At 41.5% G+C, this 19,746-nt stretch overlaps 2 protein-coding genes across 5 annotated transcripts in view; one reads left to right on the forward strand and one right to left on the reverse strand.

The window, feature by feature from the left end:
* Positions 1-19,746, reverse strand: part of PACC1 (proton activated chloride channel 1) — a 42,497-nt gene that overhangs the window by 20,650 nt on the left and 2,101 nt on the right. For 2 of the 4 annotated variants that reach the window (XR_006181103.1, XM_042882738.1), the window contains exon 1: positions 3,172-3,253. The exons of 1 other annotated variant lie outside the window; for it this stretch is intronic. Coding sequence is in view for 1 of the 3 variants with exons in the window: in XM_042882738.1 (XP_042738672.1) it covers positions 3,172-3,207 (36 nt within the window). In the remaining 2 variants the exon portion in view is untranslated. Of the gene's footprint in view, positions 1-3,171; positions 3,258-19,746 lie in introns of those variants that run through there. One more of the 4 variants, XM_042882749.1, reaches the window with a different exon arrangement.
* Positions 3,414-6,442, forward strand: NENF (neudesin neurotrophic factor). The gene is made up of 4 exons (XM_042874885.1): positions 3,414-3,578; positions 4,766-4,826; positions 5,688-5,791; positions 6,210-6,442. The coding sequence occupies exons 1-4, from the start codon at positions 3,414-3,416 to the stop codon at positions 6,384-6,386; spliced, it is 507 nt and encodes a 168-aa protein (XP_042730819.1). The 3' UTR covers positions 6,387-6,442.

Raw genomic sequence — 19,746 nt, forward strand, 5'->3', positions numbered from 1 at the left:
CTATATAGGTAGGTGGGTGGGTCATTACAAGACATTAAGACACCCTTGATGTTTCTTTGAGCTCTCTGTAAGTACTATTCTACATTAGTGGTGATGCAACTAATTGGTCTTCCAGTGTTTCCACACCAGCAGAGACCTGATGTTTTCTTGTTTTTGCTATTCAGAGCTCTGGGTCCCAACCACCAAGACACCTTCATCAGAGTTAGAAGCTCCTCATATCAGAAGATCACAAGGGATTAGGAAATGACTGACTTTTTGTTTTGCCCCCTCTTGTGTGTTAAAAGTACACCTTGCACGTCTTCCAAGTTTCTTTCATGGAAGGGAACAACACAAACTGCAGCATGGTAAGCCGAGTCCCGAACTTACAGCATATCATGTTCTGCACAGTACCCATCCAGCTAAACACTCAGTATCAAATAGCTAATTCAGGGAAATTAGCTTTGTTCCTACTTCAAGGAAAAAGGGTGCATACTAAATGCAGTACCCACACTGAATGCTAATAAACTTTACGTCCCCAACTGAACAGTTACTGTCTGTATCCATAAGCGCTTTTCTTTTGTGCAACTCCAATTCAGTACTAAAATTATTGTCATTACATCATTAACAGTTCATCATTTGCATTTATTAGGAAAGAATTCATTAATTTCACATCTCGCAAGGCTGACGTAAAGCCTCCATCACCTCCTGACACATTTCTGTATTTGTTTCTGCCATACAAAGCAAGCTGTAAGCATTCATCAGTTATTTATGTGCTAAGCATTTAAAACAAAGTATGCTTTCTGTTAGCATAAGGCATGGAATACACAGGTAAATCATAGGCTACACTCAGCTCCTTTGCAGGAGACGTACCTGGATATGACTGAAGATATTTTTTGTCCAATAACCATTATAAAATAAATGAAACTCAAGACTGCCCCTTTATGCAGGGCCACGTCAGTTCTACTTATTTACCTTACCTAAAATAAGCTCTTGTGGCACAGGAAGAACATTCACTAAGCCTTTTGTACCAGTTTAGCTAAATCAGCTAAAAAGCCACTCTGAATTATACACTGATGGAAATTCTTGACCCAAAGAGTTTACAGGAGTTACAACGTCCACGCAGTGTCTCAACTGACTCCTGCACCTCACTGCCTGGGTTCCCTGATCTCACACCTCATCAGCTGACATCATGAGGGTTAAGTGCATTCTGTTCCTAACAGCAAGATCTCAACAGGGGTTTAAACAAGAACATAGTACGCAACACTTGTTATCATCTCAAGAGAGATCCTCTTGATTCTAATAAGTAGGAAGAGAAGCAGCCAGCAATACTTAGAAACAAACAGGAAAACCAGTAAGCGACCACATATTTTATGATCTCTACTTAAAATGCACACAGAGTTTCAGAAACCTTTCACGTGGAGCACCAGTGAAGTACAGATAGCCAAAAGCAGGCAGAACTCAGGTGTACTGAGTAAGTAGAGCTGATGCACAAGCCTCCCCTTAACCAACTAATTTCACTGCAAATCCCAAACACCTGTGTTGAGAAGAAGCAGAGGTAAGTAAGCCCAACTGTGGCTGCTAGAAGCTAGCACTGCTTGTGGCCCCGCATCACAGACCAACCAGCATGGTAACTTGCATACAGAGCTGCAGAGAACCAGCACAGCAGTACTGCATTCAGTTTATTCCAGTTTTTCCAGAAACTTGGACAAAATCCCCAGATTGTGGCAGGTGACGTTAGTGAATTTAATTTATCAGGCACAGTGGTGTTTTTACTCCCACAGGCTGGCTTTTCCTCTGCTATTTTTCATAGAGAGGTGAAGCCTCTCACTGAGAGGTACAATGAACGCAACTCATGGGACTGTTAAGTTTACAAGAGGACATGGAGATATGATAGAGAGCAAGAAGGACATGATATGGAGCTTTGTTCAGCAATCCTCTGTGTTCAGCACATGCAGCTGACTGGGAAACAACAGCAGGAGCCTGCCCGTGACCCAGCAGTTCCTTCCCCATCCCACACACTGGAAAAAAAAACGCAGAGAAGATAACTCCAGCTATGCCAGCATCCTTGCTCAGGCAGGTGCACTGCTCACTATCCAGAGGAGAGATGGAAAGCAGACAGGCACTATGGAGCTGGGGACGTGGTACGTGGAGCAGGGCTGGGTGGTGCTGGCTGACGCACAGGGCAATGTGCATAGTTTGGTCTCTGCTTTCAGGTGTCTCTGTGACATCAGTGACTGTCTCAAGCACTCCCCTGAATGCAAGCTTTTACATGAGTTACGTGCCATGAGGCCCTGGAGCGTGTCCAGAGAAGGGTAATGAAGCTGTGAGGGGTCTGGAGCACAAGTCTTATGGGAGCTGCTGGGAGAGCTGGGATTGTTCAATCTGGAGGCTCAGGGGAGAGCTCAATGCTCTACAATCACCTGAAAGCAAGTGGTGGCCAGCCTCTTCTCCTGGGTAACAGTGATAGGATGAGAGGGAATGGCCTCAAGTTACATCAAGGGAGGTTCAGGTTGGATATTAGGAAACATCTCTTCTCAGCAATAGCAGTGAGGCAGTGGCACAGGCTGCCCAGGGAGGTGGTGGAGTCACCATCCCTGGAGGCGTTCGGGGAACATGGAGATGTGGCACTGAGGGACGTGGTCAGTGGGCACGGTGGGGGTGGGTTGGCATTGGACTAAACGATTTTAGTGGTCTTTTCCAACCTTAACGATACTACGTCATCCTGATAATTACAGGATGAGGCCTTCCTACTCGATAAAACCCTCATAAACAAAAGTAGAACCTGTCTCTGCAGGCCTGCCGCCGGACAACTTATTCATCACCTTCTAACGCCTTCTGCTCCGACGTGAACAGACACAGCTGGAACCGATCGAGCGGCGCCGAGCTGAACCACAACTCCTTGGGGCGAAGCCCCGCGCGGCCAGCAGCCGCAGGTCCGCCGCAGGAGCCCTCGCGCCGCCTCAGGCGTACGGAGCACACAGCCGCTACACGAGCACCGACGCACCTGTGCTGCCTTTCCCCGCAGGATGCGAAAAGCAGCACCCTTCTGTAGCTCTGCCGCAGATGGGCTGACGGGAACGCCGGGCACGAGCAAGGAAGGAATCGCACCGCCAGAGCCGCCGCGCCCAAAGAGCCGGCTCCTCCGCTCCACAAGCGACAGCCCTCCCCGCCGCCTCGCCCCCCGCGCCGTACCTCCTTGTAAGACGCAGACGGCTCCGGCCTCAGCATGGCATCGGCGCGAGGCGGCACGGCCGAACCCCGCCGCCCTGCCCGTGCCGGGCCGCGCAGGCGCCTGGACGGCCCGCCGCGGGGCTGCTGGGAGGCGTAGTGCGGCGCGAGGCGCGCTGCCGGCCGCGGGGCTGCGGTTGGCGGCGAGAGGAGAGGCGGCGCCGCGCTCCTCCCGCGGGCCGGCGCGCGGGGGCGGGGCTGGCGGCATGGCGGGCTGCGCGGCGGGACGGCCGTCAGGGGCCGCGCTGCTGATGGCGGTAGTGGTGCTGACGGCGGCCGAGCGGGAGCTGCGCTTCAAGGCTCCGCCGCCCGCCGAGGCGCCTGTGCGGCTGTTCACCGAGCCCGAGCTGGCCAGATACGACGGGCAGCAGGTAGGGCCGCGCCGGAGAGCGGGGGCTGCCCGGCTGAAGGGCCGCGAGGCAGCCGGGTTCGGGTGCCCGTCCCGCTGCACGGCCTGGAGCTGCCGAAGCTCCGCGCTGAGCCCGGCGGACGTGCATTGCTTCGTGCACTGCTGCCCAACGAGGTCACTGGACTTCAGGTTACAGAAACTTTCTCAGAATGATTCGTTAAACCACACCTTTAGGCAATTTTTTTCTCCCCTCCGAGGTGATAAAATAACGAAGTGATTGTAACTTCAGAGTTTTTAGCTTCCTGTGAGACAGACAGAGAGTCGGCAAATCTTCCAGATGAGAAGTTGCTGCATCAGTTGCAATACAGAGAGATGCCTTCTCTTTTGACAGACAAGCTGGCCAGCTTTCCCGGGACCTTCTCAACATCCTCCCAAGGAACTCGGCAGCTTGCACACCTCATGCAGGCAGACAGCAGCAGATCCCATTTGGGTGTTAATCCCTTACTCTCTTAAGCAAATAAAGAATGCTGTTTGCCTGCGTCTTTTTAACTGGGGCAACATCCATCTGCATTCCTAAGAGCAAGATGTAGAGACAGTGTGAAGCACAAGTAAGAAATGTCAAGGGAGAAAACAGGTTTGTTTGTATACATACAAACAGATTTCTGCAAAGTAAACAGTTTTCATCACTGTCAGCTCCAAAAAAAGGCACTGCATTATGGAATGCAGCCATACACTTCACACACCCTAAAGCATTCAGAAGGGCGGGGAGATGCAATGTTGCTGTCGGTCTTCAGATGGCACCAAGATTTTTTTGCAGGGAGCGTCTTGTGAGGTAGGAGGGCACAGCCTTTCTTTACCTCCTTTGTAGTTCCTGACACCATTTTCATTGTTGTTTCTTCTCTTCCTGCTGCATGTGGCCAGTAGCTGACACAAGGATGCATGAGTAGGTGGTATCTGAGAGCCTTCAGAATGGCCAGGTATGAAAATACCATGCACTACATTGCCCACATACAGACATGCCATTTGTACCAGGTTGTTGACTACAGGCTGTGTATTTACTGTGCATTGGATTGTAAGCTGCTTGAGAACAGACAAATAAGCATTTTATCCACTCCTAAGCATGCTGAGCACTTACAGATTTCATAGGTAAAAGTAATTATATTTTGCCTACTGTTAAGAACTGAGGACATACCAACTTCTTTCTTTCAGGAAGGACAGCCCATTTACCTAGCAGTGAAGGGGGTAGTGTTTGATGTCACCTCTGGAAAAGGCAAGTTGGGTTTTCCTCTCCTTTCTCCTTTGTTTTTGTGCTATTGTTCAGTCATTTGTTTTCAAATGTCCCCACACTATTAAAAACCCACAGTTCAATTGCAACAAAAAGAACATATGTTTTCTGTTTTTTAAAAAAGTCAGTTTTCCTCTGCTGGTGCCTCCCACACTAAGGTTGTTTCTAGGATGTACTCTGGTTTGCAGTTACTGCACACCCACAGATAATCCAGCATAGTGCAGGCAGCTCGGGCTGATGGCAGAAATGCTGGAGACGTCTGCCTGGCTCCCCATGTCCTTGCTGTCTTACTACTCTGGGCACATGAACTGGCCAGATCAAGGCTAACTTGGATGCTCCTGTATCACACTGCACGGAGTTTTTTTTCTTTCAGTGGAAAGCAGAAAAGGAAACAGGAGGTTATAAAATGTTTGAAGGCACCAAAGGTTCCTGGCCATTCAACTTAATGCCGTAACAGGCCTTCATGGCTTGCTGCTGTGCTTGTCCTAAGCTTATTCATATGCCTTGCTTGGGCATACGTGTCCGATAATCTTCAAATCCTAAGTGAGACAAGGCTTGCAAATTCTGGAGTCTACAAACAGTCTATGAGAATGTAAAGCACTGCTCCCTCAAATTTTGAGACTGCAGCATGGGAATGCAGTGGCTGTGTTAAATTCTGTCCTCTGCTTTCTGAGGACTGAGATAATAAAAAATTTTGGAAGGAAGAATCTTAGACTTGAGGTAACAGTTTCAACTCACTAGCAAGTGAAATAGGCTGGTGAAAATTACAGGCTGAAACAAGCCCTTACACTGTCAGATCATTACTTTGTGCAGTTTTATGTTTGTTTTGTTATTGTTGTTTGACAGAATTTTATGGAAAAGGAGCCCCATACAATGCTTTGGTTGGGAAAGATTCAACAAGAGGAGTTGCAAAGATGTCTCTGGATCCAGCAGATCTTACTCATGACATAGTAAGAAACTGACAAGTAATTTCATTGCATCTTGCAAAATTTCATTCTTTGGCTTCGTGTGCTGCTAGTCAGTGTAAGTGAAAAGCTCAGAAAGATGGTGAATGATAACATTCAGTTAGCTTGTATGAGAATAGAACAGTTTGGTTGGAAGGGAAGTGTTGTTGCTCACTGTACATCTGATTTACTTCTTAAAAAAAAAAAAAAAGAAAGGTGACTTAACAGTTTGTTTGACCTGAATATGTTAAAGTTTTGTAAGGCTGAATGAGAAGAAAGAAATTACAGGTTAGTCCATCAATTTAGTTAATCATGCCCTCCAAAATAAACCCAAAAGCTGACCTTCAGACTCACAGTAATCAGAAGAAGAGAAAAATTAATTTTAATACCTACATTTTTATTTCTTTGACCCTAATTCGTTTAGACAGGACTCACGGAAGAGGAACTAAAGTCACTGGATGATATCTTCAATAATGTTTACAAAGCCAAATATCCAATTGTTGGCTATACTTCTCGAAGAATTCTGAATGAGGATGGCAGCCCCAATCTAGACTTTAAGCCTGAAGATCAGCCACACTTCAACATTAGAGATGAATTTTGATAAAGCATTTTTGTACCTGGAAAATGCCCGGGGAGAAGCATGATATATTTCCTGAAAGGCACAACCCTATGTACTGGATATGTATACACATCTACATTTTCTAAGCAGAAGACTGATCAATGACAGCTAATATTTGTAATGCATAACTGAAAATATGAAAGAAAACAGATCTGTATTAGTGGCATACACACAGGATCTTTGCTCTGAATGATGGGAATTTTTTGATGTTTTTGAAAGTTCTTTCTGCTTGTATTTCTTTGTTTGCAAGTACATTATGTAAAATTACATTTCTTAGCGGAGAAAAGAAAGCCTTTAAGGGTTGAAACATGAATGGTTTTTTTGTGAATCCCAAATTGTTTTTCATTCTTTGGAAAAGTAATGCATTATCTGGATGAGCTAACATTAATTCTCTGCTTCATGTGAGTATTGGCCCCATGTGTATAAGGATGTGTAATAGATGCTTGTACTTTAAAAGGCATCATAGGTTTAGTATATGATAGGTTTGAGAACACTGGATATAAAAACATTCACTCTCAAAACACAGTTACAGTAGAATATTTATGTAAAGCCTACTGGAAAAATATGGTTTTCTCTTTATGAGAACTATGTGATACTTTTTTTTTTCCTGAAAAAAATATATCATCTATATTGGACTATTATGATTTCCTTTTAACTTCCTCCACTCTTTCTCTCAAACAAAAAGGAAATTATCACCTACTGTTTACCACATACTCTTACAGCCCGAGTTTGTTATAGTATTTTAGAATCCTTCACACTGACAATTTCAGGTCTCATTTTAAATTTCTGTTAGTTTTTCTTTGTTCTTACTCTGGCTTCATCACTGTTGTTGTTGCAGTGAAATGTGCGTTCATGTGCTGTTTTTCCTTTTTATCTACTATAAACCTCCAGGTCCTCAAGGGCAAAATGCAGTAAAGCAAGAGGACAGTACAAGCGTGTGCTTTCTAAATTGCTGCTGACCACTGACTTCTAGTAACTGAAGAGGAATGTGAATTGTCATGTGGATTTTTTCTATCACTGCAATAGGTTGACTTGTCATGGAAAAACTGCGCATCTGCTCCCACTTCCTCAAAGATGTTTTCTTCTACTTCTTTAACATTTTAGCTGTTTTTTTGAAGGAAATGTATTTAGATGATTCTCCACTTTAGGATTTGGATGTTGTGCTGTGAGAAGGGGCCTGCTGCCTGTCAGTTACAGAAAGTGTTTCTACTTTTTTAATATTTATTCTTATTTTCACAGTGCTACTGATTTTACTTTTGTTTTGTATGTTATCACTACACCAGTTATTAAGCCCTAAGTTTTCCACAGAGCCCATTCTATTTGTTGGTGCTTTGGGGTGAAAAAAGTAGGTTTGCATTTATGAAGTAAATACCACTTCAGATGATTGGTTTTGTTTTACTGTCATTATTATAACTGCTAACCTTTTGATCATACACCACCAGCAGTAGCTGGGAGTTGGCTCCTTGATGTAATACCTGCCATTTTTACGGGAGTACGCATCAACTCGCTGATAATGGCTGCTGTCCTTCTGCCAGCAGTTCTTCCTTTTCCCTTCCAGTTTACTTATGGGCTAGGCTGCAGTAATTGGGCTGCTGTGACTACTATCACATTATTGCTTTATCTAGGATCAGTTTATCCACCAGTATTTCCTAGATTTTGTAGCTAGATTGTAACTTATGGCTTAATGTTATCATTTTCTCCCTGCTTTTTCGTGTTAATGCTGATCTCAACACAGCTAATTCATCAGCTCCCACTCATACTCAAACTCAGATGCATTTTGGTGAAGAAACATCCTGCTGCAACAGGAAATGGCTGATAAAACTCCACTTTCAGTGTGAGATCCTTGTGGATCCAACCTATCCTTATGTCTGCAAACTGAGGGAGATACTCCTGTCCTTCCCTTCTGTTACTCATATGAATGATATCACCAATGAAATGAGTGCATTTTGGAATGTAAAATGTTTACTTTTTGTTTTCGTTTTTTTGGGGGAACTGAAGTATTCCCTTATACTTCCCAGGCTCTTTGAGGTTCCCACTCAACAGAACAGTATTATGGCAATAAGCCTTATGTAAACATAGGTCCTCAACTAATCTTACTTATTTAATGTATTCAGAGTACCACAATATTTCTTTCAGTGTTAATTTGACGACAGTTTGTTACTTGTTTTGCTCACAAGCAAACTGGTATTGTGTTGTTCAGTCAATTGCATTTCCCTGACCTCTGCATTATTCCAGTAAGACAACTGCCCCCACTATCTATAAGCTGCAGTCAAAACAAGCACACTGTGTAAAGCCCTGCTGTAGTCCACTTACTACCCCACAGCTCCCTTGGAGGGTGATTAATTTCTGGCATTTCTTTCATTGCAAGTGCCAATATTTTTGCTGTGCTGCTTCTAACCTGCATCTTGCTGATTTTACATGGGTGTTTTAATGATCTGAGGTTTTAATGGATAGCTGCACTGAAATACCTTATTTTAGTACTTAACAATAGTCTACTTTTCAGAACATTAATAATTATGAAATTATATAGGCTTATAGGGCTTGTCACCTACTGCCATTCATTGGGATTCAGCTGCACATCCATAAGATGTGCTAAGTCATGGTGATTCATATTTGCATATTTTCAGATGAATACTGGATATCCTCAGGAATACCTTAAATATAAATACCTTAAGGATAATAATAAATACTTTAAGGAATACCTCAGGAATACCTTAAATACCACCTTAAAATCCCTAGAACTGATGTTAATGGTAACAATTACACACTTTGCAGTTCATCATGCATGTATACTATTGCTTGAAGTTTCTGTGTCCATTCAGGAAATAATAGAGACCTACACAGCTCAGATGACAGATGAATGCAACATGCAACAATACTGAGATAGAGTAAAATGCATGTAAGCCCATCACATGAATGCTACTTATACTGTCTAAGGAACTGACAGTTTCAAACATTTTGTGTGTGAATGACTTGATTAAAACAAAGAAAGACCCTGAACTTTTAGATTTGTAATAAGTATTTGACTCAGAGCCCTATCTGTGAATGCTGATAGTTGCAGACATAACATAGGATGTATCTGACTACTTTGAGAGAAAAATCAGTGCTATATCAAAATGTGATTTTTCTTCACTCAGAAGTCTCAAAGCGCATTACAGGTGAACATTATTGCTAGAAGTACTTTCACAGCATAGGCATTATTTTGATCTCGGTGTCTTGACAAAACAAACAAAAAAACAAAACACAGAACCAGTCAAAAACCTTACACAAAAAAACCTAACCCTGACAATAGAAGAGTCAGGAAGTAAGAACACATCTTAGGATGGTACTGGGGCAATCTATACTGCAAAGGTAGATTTGGCAAAGCAGTACGTGCAGATCTGGTAACAGACAGGGCTTCCCATGTTTATTTCAGTCAAATGTGGTCAGTGATAACAATGTAAGCTTATAGCCTGTCGATATTTACACAGCTTCCTTTGGTTTTTTTTTTTCCTTTTCAGTCAGAGGTGCAAGTCCTAATTTACTTGTTTACAAAACATATGCTCAGATCTTATTGGCTTGGCTTAGCTGTTGACAAGAAATCCACAATAATTAACTTTCTATTAAAAATAGAGCTCTGCACCTGGATTAACTGCAGAGCAACAGGATGTACTCCTGAATAAACAATTCCTATTACTGTTTCCCATAGGTTATTTGTAGCTGCTGCAATCAGAAATTCTGCCCTGTAATGAATATTTCAGATTACTGTGCTCTGTCCTGAGCTTGACACCAGCCTTAATCTTTCTGACATGAGACATGATCCTTCTGAGAAGTTAAAAGTTTAGAAAAATCTGGGTAAAAGCCATGTTAGAGATAAGCCATCCAAGAAAATCAGAATATGAGGTTGTTATACTTCTTGGCATGTCTCCTTGGGCTTTAAGAGATTACAACACCACCAATAGTAGACTAATGATAAACAGTCGCATGTACTGAATGTAAACAGTCCTAACGTGTAGGAATGTTGGAAAGTAGAGCTGAACTTAAAGCCTCGCAGCCCTACTTTTCCAGACAGGAGAGTCTCTGAATAAAAAAGGCCTACAGGTAGTATTTGCTTCAGTCTGCAAAGGAAAGGGCATCTTCTTTTCTGGTACTCAGGCAGACAGAATTAGATGATGATTAAAGTGAAAATGTCCTTATGTGTTGTTCTGTGCTCTTCTGCAGCAATAGTAAATCAGTAGTGTTAGACATGCAGAGTGTTGTTGCCAAGCCACCAACCCACTATGCCTGAAGGATAACTTTATAGATTAAACTCCTAACTGGTCAAAAGGAGCTGTGGCAGATCGAGAGCAACCTGGGAGACTGCAGCTACCCACCCTTTACTTAAAATTGAAAGGTTCTTTTGGTAATGATCACAGATAAATGCTGAATAATTTCATCTCATTCTACATTTAGCCCTTTGATAATTTTTATGTTTGAGCTCAGCTCTTAAAGGCAGTTTCATTAAAAAATCTAAATTTTGTTACACAAAATGTAAAGTGTTAATTTTGAACGGCAGCACTGTGCATCTGTGCATCTCCTAGAGGTACTTTAAAAATGAATGCTTTGCAGGGATGTTTTAGGAGTATGTGCTGAGTCTCTATGATTCTATACACTGAATATCACATATGTCTTTAAGTTGCTGCTGCCAAAGATAAATACTTCCTTCCCAGTTCTCTGAATGGTCTCCTTTGAGACTAGTATGTCTTGGAGCTGGAAGAAAACAGGCTGTTGAAAGGTGAACATGTGAAGCAGCAGTACATCACTGGGATAGAACAATCCACAGCAGAGAATGAAAGTGAGTGAAATTCGACCTATGGAAAGCAGCAGGAGGTTATAAATAACTCACAGGAGAGCACAGTTTCAGAAGTGGTGAAATCTGCTGATGTACTCAGAGAAAAGGCTGAACTTCAGAATGGAAAAGTGTGACATCCCCTTCACATGCGGTTCTGGGAAATTCAGCAGTTTGTGGCTGCTGGCTCCTTGCTTGACACTCAGTCTCATTTCCAAAAATACTGAGGCATATGGCTTTGATACCTTGCAGGTGCCTGGATTCACAGCAAATCGCACAGGTGCTATTCAGCCCATAACTTAGCAATTCTTCTCCTTTCATCTTCAGAAGACACCCACTTTAGTCGAAGAAAGAAGGCTGCAATTTTCCTGACCAGGGACACAGAGATCAAAGTGCAGTGCTCCACTACAGCTCTGCAAGTTGCAGGTTTCCTGTCTGTTAAATGAGCTCATGCCTCCCTCGAATTCCCTTTGCCGTATTGGGAGCTTTCAGCCATTTGAAGAAGGCAACGTCAGTTGGATACAATGGCTCATGTTCATCCGTGTCTGTCGTCTCTTGGAATTTGCCTGTGCCCATTGGACATTTACTGGAATACTGGTAAGAAGAACAATGACCCCAGCAGTACTTCTGGCTCAGCTGTTAAAGATATTGTATAGAAGGTATTTCACAACAGTGCCAAGATGCATAATTATACATTCAGAATGTGCAAAATGAAGCTGCAGCTGGAAGCTAGAGGTAAACTTTACATCCATAAACTAGGCTTAGCTGGTTTATTTTAAAATAAATGAGATATTTCAAATAAGTAAGAAGTGGGCTTCCAACCCTCAAACCAGAGTTTGTAGACTTTGCAGACAAACTAACATGAACTTCTATTAGCATCTTAAGAAGCTTTTCAGCTTGGAAAAGAAGGAGTAAATTCTTCAGCAGGTTTTTATCTGAATAATTATATTAGCTGTATCTGCTAAACAAATTAATATGTATTTATGAGAACATTTAATACATAGGGAAATAACTGCAAATGATTATTCCATAATACTGTAGCAGGCAACACTGCATGCTGTGTCAGAGAGTTTGGATGTAAGTTTCTCATGATTCTGTGAAAACCAAAGGCATTCTAGATGAGTCTTTTAAACAAATCTGGCTTATGTTACCCTTAAAAGAGTAGCTCCCACTCCATTACAGTGTTTGATTTAACAGCAGCAAAAATAAGTCAGGGGTTGCCCTGATGCTAACTGAAAAAAATATCTCACCAAATGCTTTTTTTTTCCACAGCTAGCAACCTGCCGGCCTCTTCTATTTCTGACTGCACACACCATTCATATTCACATAACAACACTCTAAGAACTGCATTGATTATTTACATCAGTAGTTCTACAATTCTGTATTAAAAACACATTCTGCGTTTAATGCGTTTGAATTGAAAGCAGAGATGGGCAGCACCATGTGAGTGGTGAAGCCTCCATGACCCACTGCGAAGCACTGTGTTTGGAAAGCCAAATCAGTTCTGCAGAATGTTTATATAAAAGCATTACATTTCATAACTTCCTCTAACTGGACTGTCCTTTCAGTTATATCTTTTTCCATCAACGCATTTACACTGACTCATTGCACCTAAAAATAGTTTAGATTTACTTTATCTTTTTAAACTCAGAAAAGCAGCACAAAATGGACCATGCCTACATGTAGTTATCTGAGAAAACCTACTTTGCTATTTCAGCTCATTCGTTTTGGTGTCTGAAAATCACTGAACCACAAGTTGATTAAGTTGATATAAATTTACATAACCATAGCCATTATCAGTCAAGAACCTCACCCCAATTTACAGTGTAGTAGAAGACTACTCTTTAAGCTATAGAGAATGTTTCACTCATCATGGAAGCATTTTATCCTCTTAGAAACTGAACGTAACTGCAGAATTACCTCGGACCTATGCTAATATTACTTCAATTCAATCCAAACTTTCTGAATGTAATTTATTCCTGTGCTGGAGCAATTCTATGTTGCAGGAGTTGTTTTTACCCCTCTGGGGCTGAGGAAGCACACTTTGAATAGCAAGCTCCTGTCCTGTGAGGAAGGAGTCACAACCGTAATTCACAGTGCTATGACCTGCAGTGTGATGGTTTCAGAGAGGAAGAAAACAAAGGAGGAAATAGAGGAACTGCAGAGGAAGGGGTAGAGATGCAGCTGCACAACAGTGAGCTGATACAAATGTCAACACTAAGGGTTACTCCTCTGTAAGATTTTTAGCAAGTGCTAAACTCAAAGATGTTTGGAAACAGCTAATAAGAGAGAGAACAGCACTGATATCATTTACCGGTCATCTACATGTACTTCAGAAATAGACTTCTGCTTCCAGCTATAAATCACTAATACATCTAACTTTCAAACAATGCATTACAAGTTGGCCTTCAGGTTTATAAAGATCATCCTGATGTGCTCAGTGCTGCTTCCTTTTGAGACAGTCTACAGAGAGCCAGTCTCTGCGCTGTCTGCGTCCGTACATCACATGTGTGCAAAGCGTCTCTCTGGAGCTTTCAGTTCTTATCATTTAATATTCATGACAACCATCACTAACCTGCCAGCTGCACAGCCCTAGGATCTTGCCTCCAGACGATGCCAGAAGTTAATTTCTAAACACACAACCCTTGGAATACTGTGTTTTCCACAGCAGAGGTTCTGTCAGCTTCAAATTCTTATGTTCAAACTAACAGGATGAAGTGAAAGACAGAAGGAAAACTGCTAGAGAAAAGATAAAGCAAGAACGAGGGAGATTTCAGTACTCTCAGTTAGTGAACAATGTGGTTAAGCAACTAAATTAATCTGATTGGTTAATTATTCATTCCAGCATGTATGCCAAAGCTTTGGAAAAGCTGACAATTCACATGCATCCATTAATAATAAAATGTGATGGGGCAAAAGGGGAGGACGAAAATCCTTGCCTTTAAGCTGCATGGAACAAACTGTGCGACCTTAAAATTACACATAGCTCTCTGCCTATTTGTCAAAATAATAAACAGATATTGGGAGTACTAAATATTTTCAGTGTCATTGAGAAGAAATATATTCATGCTAAAAGCAAAATCTGTAATTACATTATAATTTTAATGTGTGTATTTTTCATCAAGAATGTCAGAATAATCAAATAAGAATTAACATTCCAGATGATCCCATCACACAGCACTGAGAATTCCAAGGGATGATGAGCTTCAGTTTCCCTGTCACACAGCACAAAATATACAGTAGGCCCAACCCTGCCATCGTGGAACAAACTGAAAAGCTGACACAATCAGGAAAAGGAAAGACCAGTAGGAGAAAGAGAATAAAGGTAGAGAAGAATACCTCAAATTAAGCAATGGAGAGGTAGTAGAAATTTGGATGCCAACAGTGTCAGTGGAATAAGAGATCAGAGCCAGCCTTATTATCTAGTTGGGTCCTGCCTTGTTATTTCAGCCTAGTGTAGTGAGGAAAGGCAGCATACACATTTTAAAGAGAAAACCTGGAGATTTATTTATGTTTTATATTGTACCCAATATTCTGCATTTTATTTCTCCACCTAAATTTCTGTGATGGCTTTTGTTTAATCAAAGGTGGGAAAATGCAAAGGCTTATGTACTGCCTGAAGGAGAAAGAAATGATTTTCTGTAGTGCCTTGCAATGAAGCATCAGGGATAGATTTGCCAAAAAAAGCCAGCAGATGAGGGGATTACAAACTCACTCTGCAGTTCAGACCATAACATCTCATCATCTTTTCTGAGGAGTTATACATTTTCCAGGGGGAATCAACCTCCCAGAGGTGTTACCAGTAACTGTGTGCTTCTAAAATCACCTTCTAAAACTAAAGATTGTGAGACAAGCTCTTACATAAAACTTTATCCGCAGGCAAATTTCAGAAACTTGTTATGCAAACAAGTTTATGAATGCTTCCTTCCCACTGACAAAGGATTCAGAAGACTTGAGGAACGCAGAGTACAAGTTATCTAATATGATGAACACAAAGTGAAGTTACCAAACCCAGGAATACTGAAGAAGCATAGGGCAAAGGCCTCTTACTTTTTCCCTAATGGGCACCAAATGGGGATGAGGACACACTACCACAGTCCACCTGCACTTCCTGGGCTGAAGTGACTCCGTGATCAGGAGCATCATCAGCTTTCACCACACAGTTCCCATACCATAAGGCCATACTGTTCAGCCATGTTCCTGCCTCTTGCTGCCTTCTGTAAAACCAACTCTTTGATGTGAGTTGAGCACCTGAGACCACTTTAAGTGTGCCAGCTTAGGACCAGCACTGTGAATCCTTTTGGTATACTGTTGCCACCTTGTTCTTGCTCGTCGGAAGGAGTTGTTGCAGGACTCTCCACAGTTAATTCAAACAGCTTTAAGGATCTCTCAGGGATAAGTCCATGGGGATTCAAGGCCTGATATGAAATCAGACCAGGAAGACCCAATTTTCTAATCTCTCTCTTCGTACTTTGCTTGTCCTTTCATAAGCATAATCCTATAGCTGTCCAATGATAAGCATCCCAAGTATGATAGAAATATTGTGCAGAAGAACAGAAAAACACAATGCAAGCTAATTTGCTGGCAGCAAGGTTCTCCTGCATTTCCACAGGGAAGAAAAAGCTCTAAATATGACTAGCATGAGGCTTGTCCAAACATCAAGTCTGTAGGGAAAATTATTGTATCAGCTTTAGTAAAAGCTGCCTATCAAGATACTAGGTGCCTTAACAATATCAAAATTAAAATTCAAGGGAAAGACAGTGAAAATAAGGGAAGTGCACCCCTATTGAATACCTAACAGCAACTCAACAAAAGAAATAATAAAAATCAAAATCAAAGCCTCTTTGTGCTCAGACTCTACTCTGGAAGCCACTTTGTTGGAAGATTTCACCTTTTCTCTAACATCAGTCATAAGCTTTACGCCACTGCTTTTTCAAAAAGAAGTGTGGCTCATCAGCCCGTTTCTGATCTCATCATAGACACAAGCTATCCATAATGTTGTTTATCTTCTGTAATTTGTCAGATCAGGTTTTTCCCTCGAGTACTTTTAAATTAAGTATTGCTTCTACCCACAGTTAATTCAAAACAGCTAAAGGAAGCAGGAATAGGACAGTAAAGTATGCACTAATAGGTAACAGGCCCAGGGAGAAAGTTTAGGGAAAGTTTAAGTTGAGAGAGTAACTATTTCTGTACAAATGGAAATCACCTACAGGCAATTTTGCTTGTTTTTAGAAGCCTGTTAACTCTGATATTTATGAAACTATTACACTGTTCCTTTAGCAACAATCACAACAAATACTTCTTAAGGTGGTTGTGAAGCATGGGCATTTTTATCTAGAAAGCTCTTTTAAAAGCAGTACAAAAACGAAATTTACTTCTTGCTGCAAGTACCGCCAAGGCAGCTGAAAGAGCAATCAAAGTTTGCTTCACATTTCAATCTCTGTTTCCCAGAAACTCCTCACTAGGAAACTTTATTAAATTTAGTAAGTAAATTTAATTTAGAAGGAGTTCTGTTTTCACTGTATTTCTCTTCCCCCATGTTTTCCTGGACGGTTGCTTTCATAACAGTTTCTTTGGTTTGCTTTGTTTCTATGCAACTTGGAGTCATAAAACAATTTTCAACTTGCATACATCAATAAAAAGCTCCAACTGAGCTATGCTGATGTTCACTGTTTCAGAATCCAATCCCTCCTCCTTTTCCTGGACCACCAAAATCTATGTGGTCAGCTTTGATGTTTCCTATGGAGCTCAGAAACCTACATTCACTATATTGTTTAGATTAAGCTCCAAAAGAGGACCTCTCAATTTGTGAACGTAATTACAGATCCAGTTTCCATCCAATATTTTTGAATTAGGCATTTGCTTTTGAATAAAAATACACTGGAACTTCAATACCCTACTGCAGTCATCTGCACATATCATTATCCCTTTGCTTTCACTGCTCCTTTTGCAGAAATTTTATGGATACATGCTGCAAGGAGTTCTAGCAACACTAGCACAGATATTATTGCAAAATGCAGTATAGGATAATTAATAATGAATACTGGAGCTATTGCCAAATCTAGTGGAAGGCTCTAAAAAGAAATCACATGTTACGATGATGTGTATTCTTGATTTCTGGGGGTGGGATGACAAATTATTTTCCAATTGCACAGTACTAGGCAAAATTAAGCAGCTCTCCAGGGCTTTCGCAGCCAAAAGTAACAGCCATACAGTCTGGTTCTTGCACTAAATGCCCACTTCAGATTATGGTGTTCACATGCATGACGAGGACTGGGGATTACTAACTGGAAAATGTTGGAATCCAGGAGTTAAAATGTTCAGTATAGCAAAACACAGGTTTGCCTACATCAATCAGTTAGAAATTATACTTGCTATATGCCGGTTCAAGGCTTAGTTTATGCTGTTGAAAAGCACTTCCATTATTCTTATAGTTATTCTGAGATAGAAGAGAGCAAAACCCACCTGAAGACAAAATGCAGGCAAAGATGGAAATCAGTGGGACATTTTGTAGAATGATCCTGAGCACACACAAAGAGAGAAAAGGAGAGAGTTTTCTGAGGGCAGTGCTGCCTGAACTGAGAGGCTTGGATTACCACAAAAGGAGCTGTTTCCTTTTGTCTATTTTCCTGCTTCATACAGGGAAACAGGACTGCAGTTTAATCCCATTTTGATTACAAACAATGTCCAGAAAGATTTCCTACCAATATTTTGAAAGAAATAAGCCCTAGATCTCATACACTGGCCAACCACCGAGGCAAAAAGTTACATAACTCACTCCATGCATACTGAGAAGTACAGAAAACAATCCAGCAAAATTCCTACAGACATCAGGCTCTTCTCATTCAGAATTCGTAATCTAGGGTTTTAACTTTAAGTAAAATATAGTATTAATATAAGGAGGGGAGAGTATGTCAAAACACATTGATGAAACCGAAAAAAAAGGTGTCAAGAAGGGAAGAATGGAAATAGTGACCTAGTTCTCCCAATCCCCAAATTCCTGCGTTATCCTGTGTGAACCACTGAAACCCTGTGCTCTCAGCACTCAGGTTCACTTGCCCTGAAATCATCACCTAAGGCTCGACTCTGTCTTTCCCTGTTCCTCAGACCTCTGGAACACTACGTGCTGTGTGCTTTGATGCTGCATGAAATTATCTGATTCAATGTGAATACAAGCCAGAGATCTTGAGGTTCTTTACCTCAAAAGGATTTTCTTACATGTTTTCCCACATTCATTAATTTCTGACATCTCAGGATGTTCAAATGAACAAGACTGCACACAGAAAGATCTCCCTTGCTCAAGCAACACAGTGGAGCAAAACAAAGAGCTGATACTGTATCTTCACTCACACAGGTTAAAAAAAAGCCTTTCCTACTGTTTATTTTTCCATAACAGAATTTCATGGGAAGCTCTGAAAGCATCTCTTGTAATTCCCTTTCAGAACAGAGAAATAAATAGAAGCTGCAGACTTTTCCAGAAAAAGGAAATCTGGCTCTTGTCTAGCTCAAGTTACTGCCAACTTCAACCCACTTGAACAAAAACCCTGGCAGGAAAAAAGAAAACGTCTCTGGTGCACTTTACTATTTCAGCCTAACAAAGTACTTGCTTATATATTGTAACTACTGAGAAAGGCAGAATTGATTTCAACTTGTTTTCTCAAATAGTATTCAGTTATTGGCAGCAGGCTGCTTAATGCAGTTGTGTTGAACGCTGGAAATGAAGGGGCTGGTAAGAAGTGCAGTTGTAATGCAAGAAAAAATGCATTTGTCAGCTCTTGTTCTTGCTCATATCTTGTTGTTACAGCCTCACACGCTGTAAGCTGGCAAGTCCAGGCCTGGCATTGTGTCACTGCAGTCAGCTGGACATCTGTGACAGCTGGTTTTCCACAGTGGCCCATTTAACTCTGAGATGCTTGGCTCTGAGAGGCCAGACTTCGTCCTTGTAAGCGGAACAAGAGAGACATCCAGTGGCTGGATCATATAAGTGCATTTTTAATCTAGCAAGACAAACTCCAGTATCCCAACGTATTCCATTCTAACCTGTATAAGAAGCCATCCATATGCCAGCTGTGAGAGAATCACAGGAAAACTTTCCTTCTGGCTGAAGAACTGCTGTTACCTCTGCTGGGTCTTCCTCCTGCAGACATTCTCTGTGCATGCTGAGTCTATGGGTGGTTCTCACTTTCTCTCGTAAGTTTAACTTCATTATCTTGATTCTCAATCGATGAAATTGTTGTTAAATTCCACGGAGCAATAGCAATTTCTGTCAACCTAGAATCTCATTCTAAACATCTCATCGTTCCCATGAGTGCTTTTCATATCTACCATCTTTCATTCAAATATTTTCTCCAATTCTGTACTACTTACTTTTATCTGTACAGTAAATTGATTTCCTAGTCATGACTAATACCAGAGAATTCCAGAGAATCAATGTGGTAAATCCTGATATAAAGTGGCTTGATCTTCATGTAATAACAAGAAGATTCTAAATTTACCACTATAAATTAGTGGTATCTACAGCATGTGTTATTAAAA

The sequence above is a fragment of the Lagopus leucura genome, unplaced genomic scaffold (assembly GCF_019238085.1).
Source record: "Lagopus leucura isolate 7727_CA_CO unplaced genomic scaffold, USGS_WTPT01 Super-Scaffold_73, whole genome shotgun sequence".
Taxonomy (NCBI): Eukaryota; Metazoa; Chordata; class Aves; order Galliformes; family Phasianidae; genus Lagopus; species Lagopus leucura.

What these genes read in the sequence shown, in the direction of transcription:
- NENF (XM_042874885.1), top strand. Translation starts at nt 3,414, where the DNA reads ATGGCGGGCTGCGCGGCGGGACGGCCGTCAGGGGCCGCGCTGCTGATG. An exon ending in CCAGATACGACGGGCAGCAG is followed by an intron (nt 3,579 to 4,765) that starts GTAGGGCCGCGC and finishes TCTTTCTTTCAG; the next exon opens with GAAGGACAGCCCATTTACCT. An exon ending in TGATGTCACCTCTGGAAAAG is followed by an intron (nt 4,827 to 5,687) that starts GCAAGTTGGGTT and finishes GTTGTTTGACAG; the next exon opens with AATTTTATGGAAAAGGAGCC.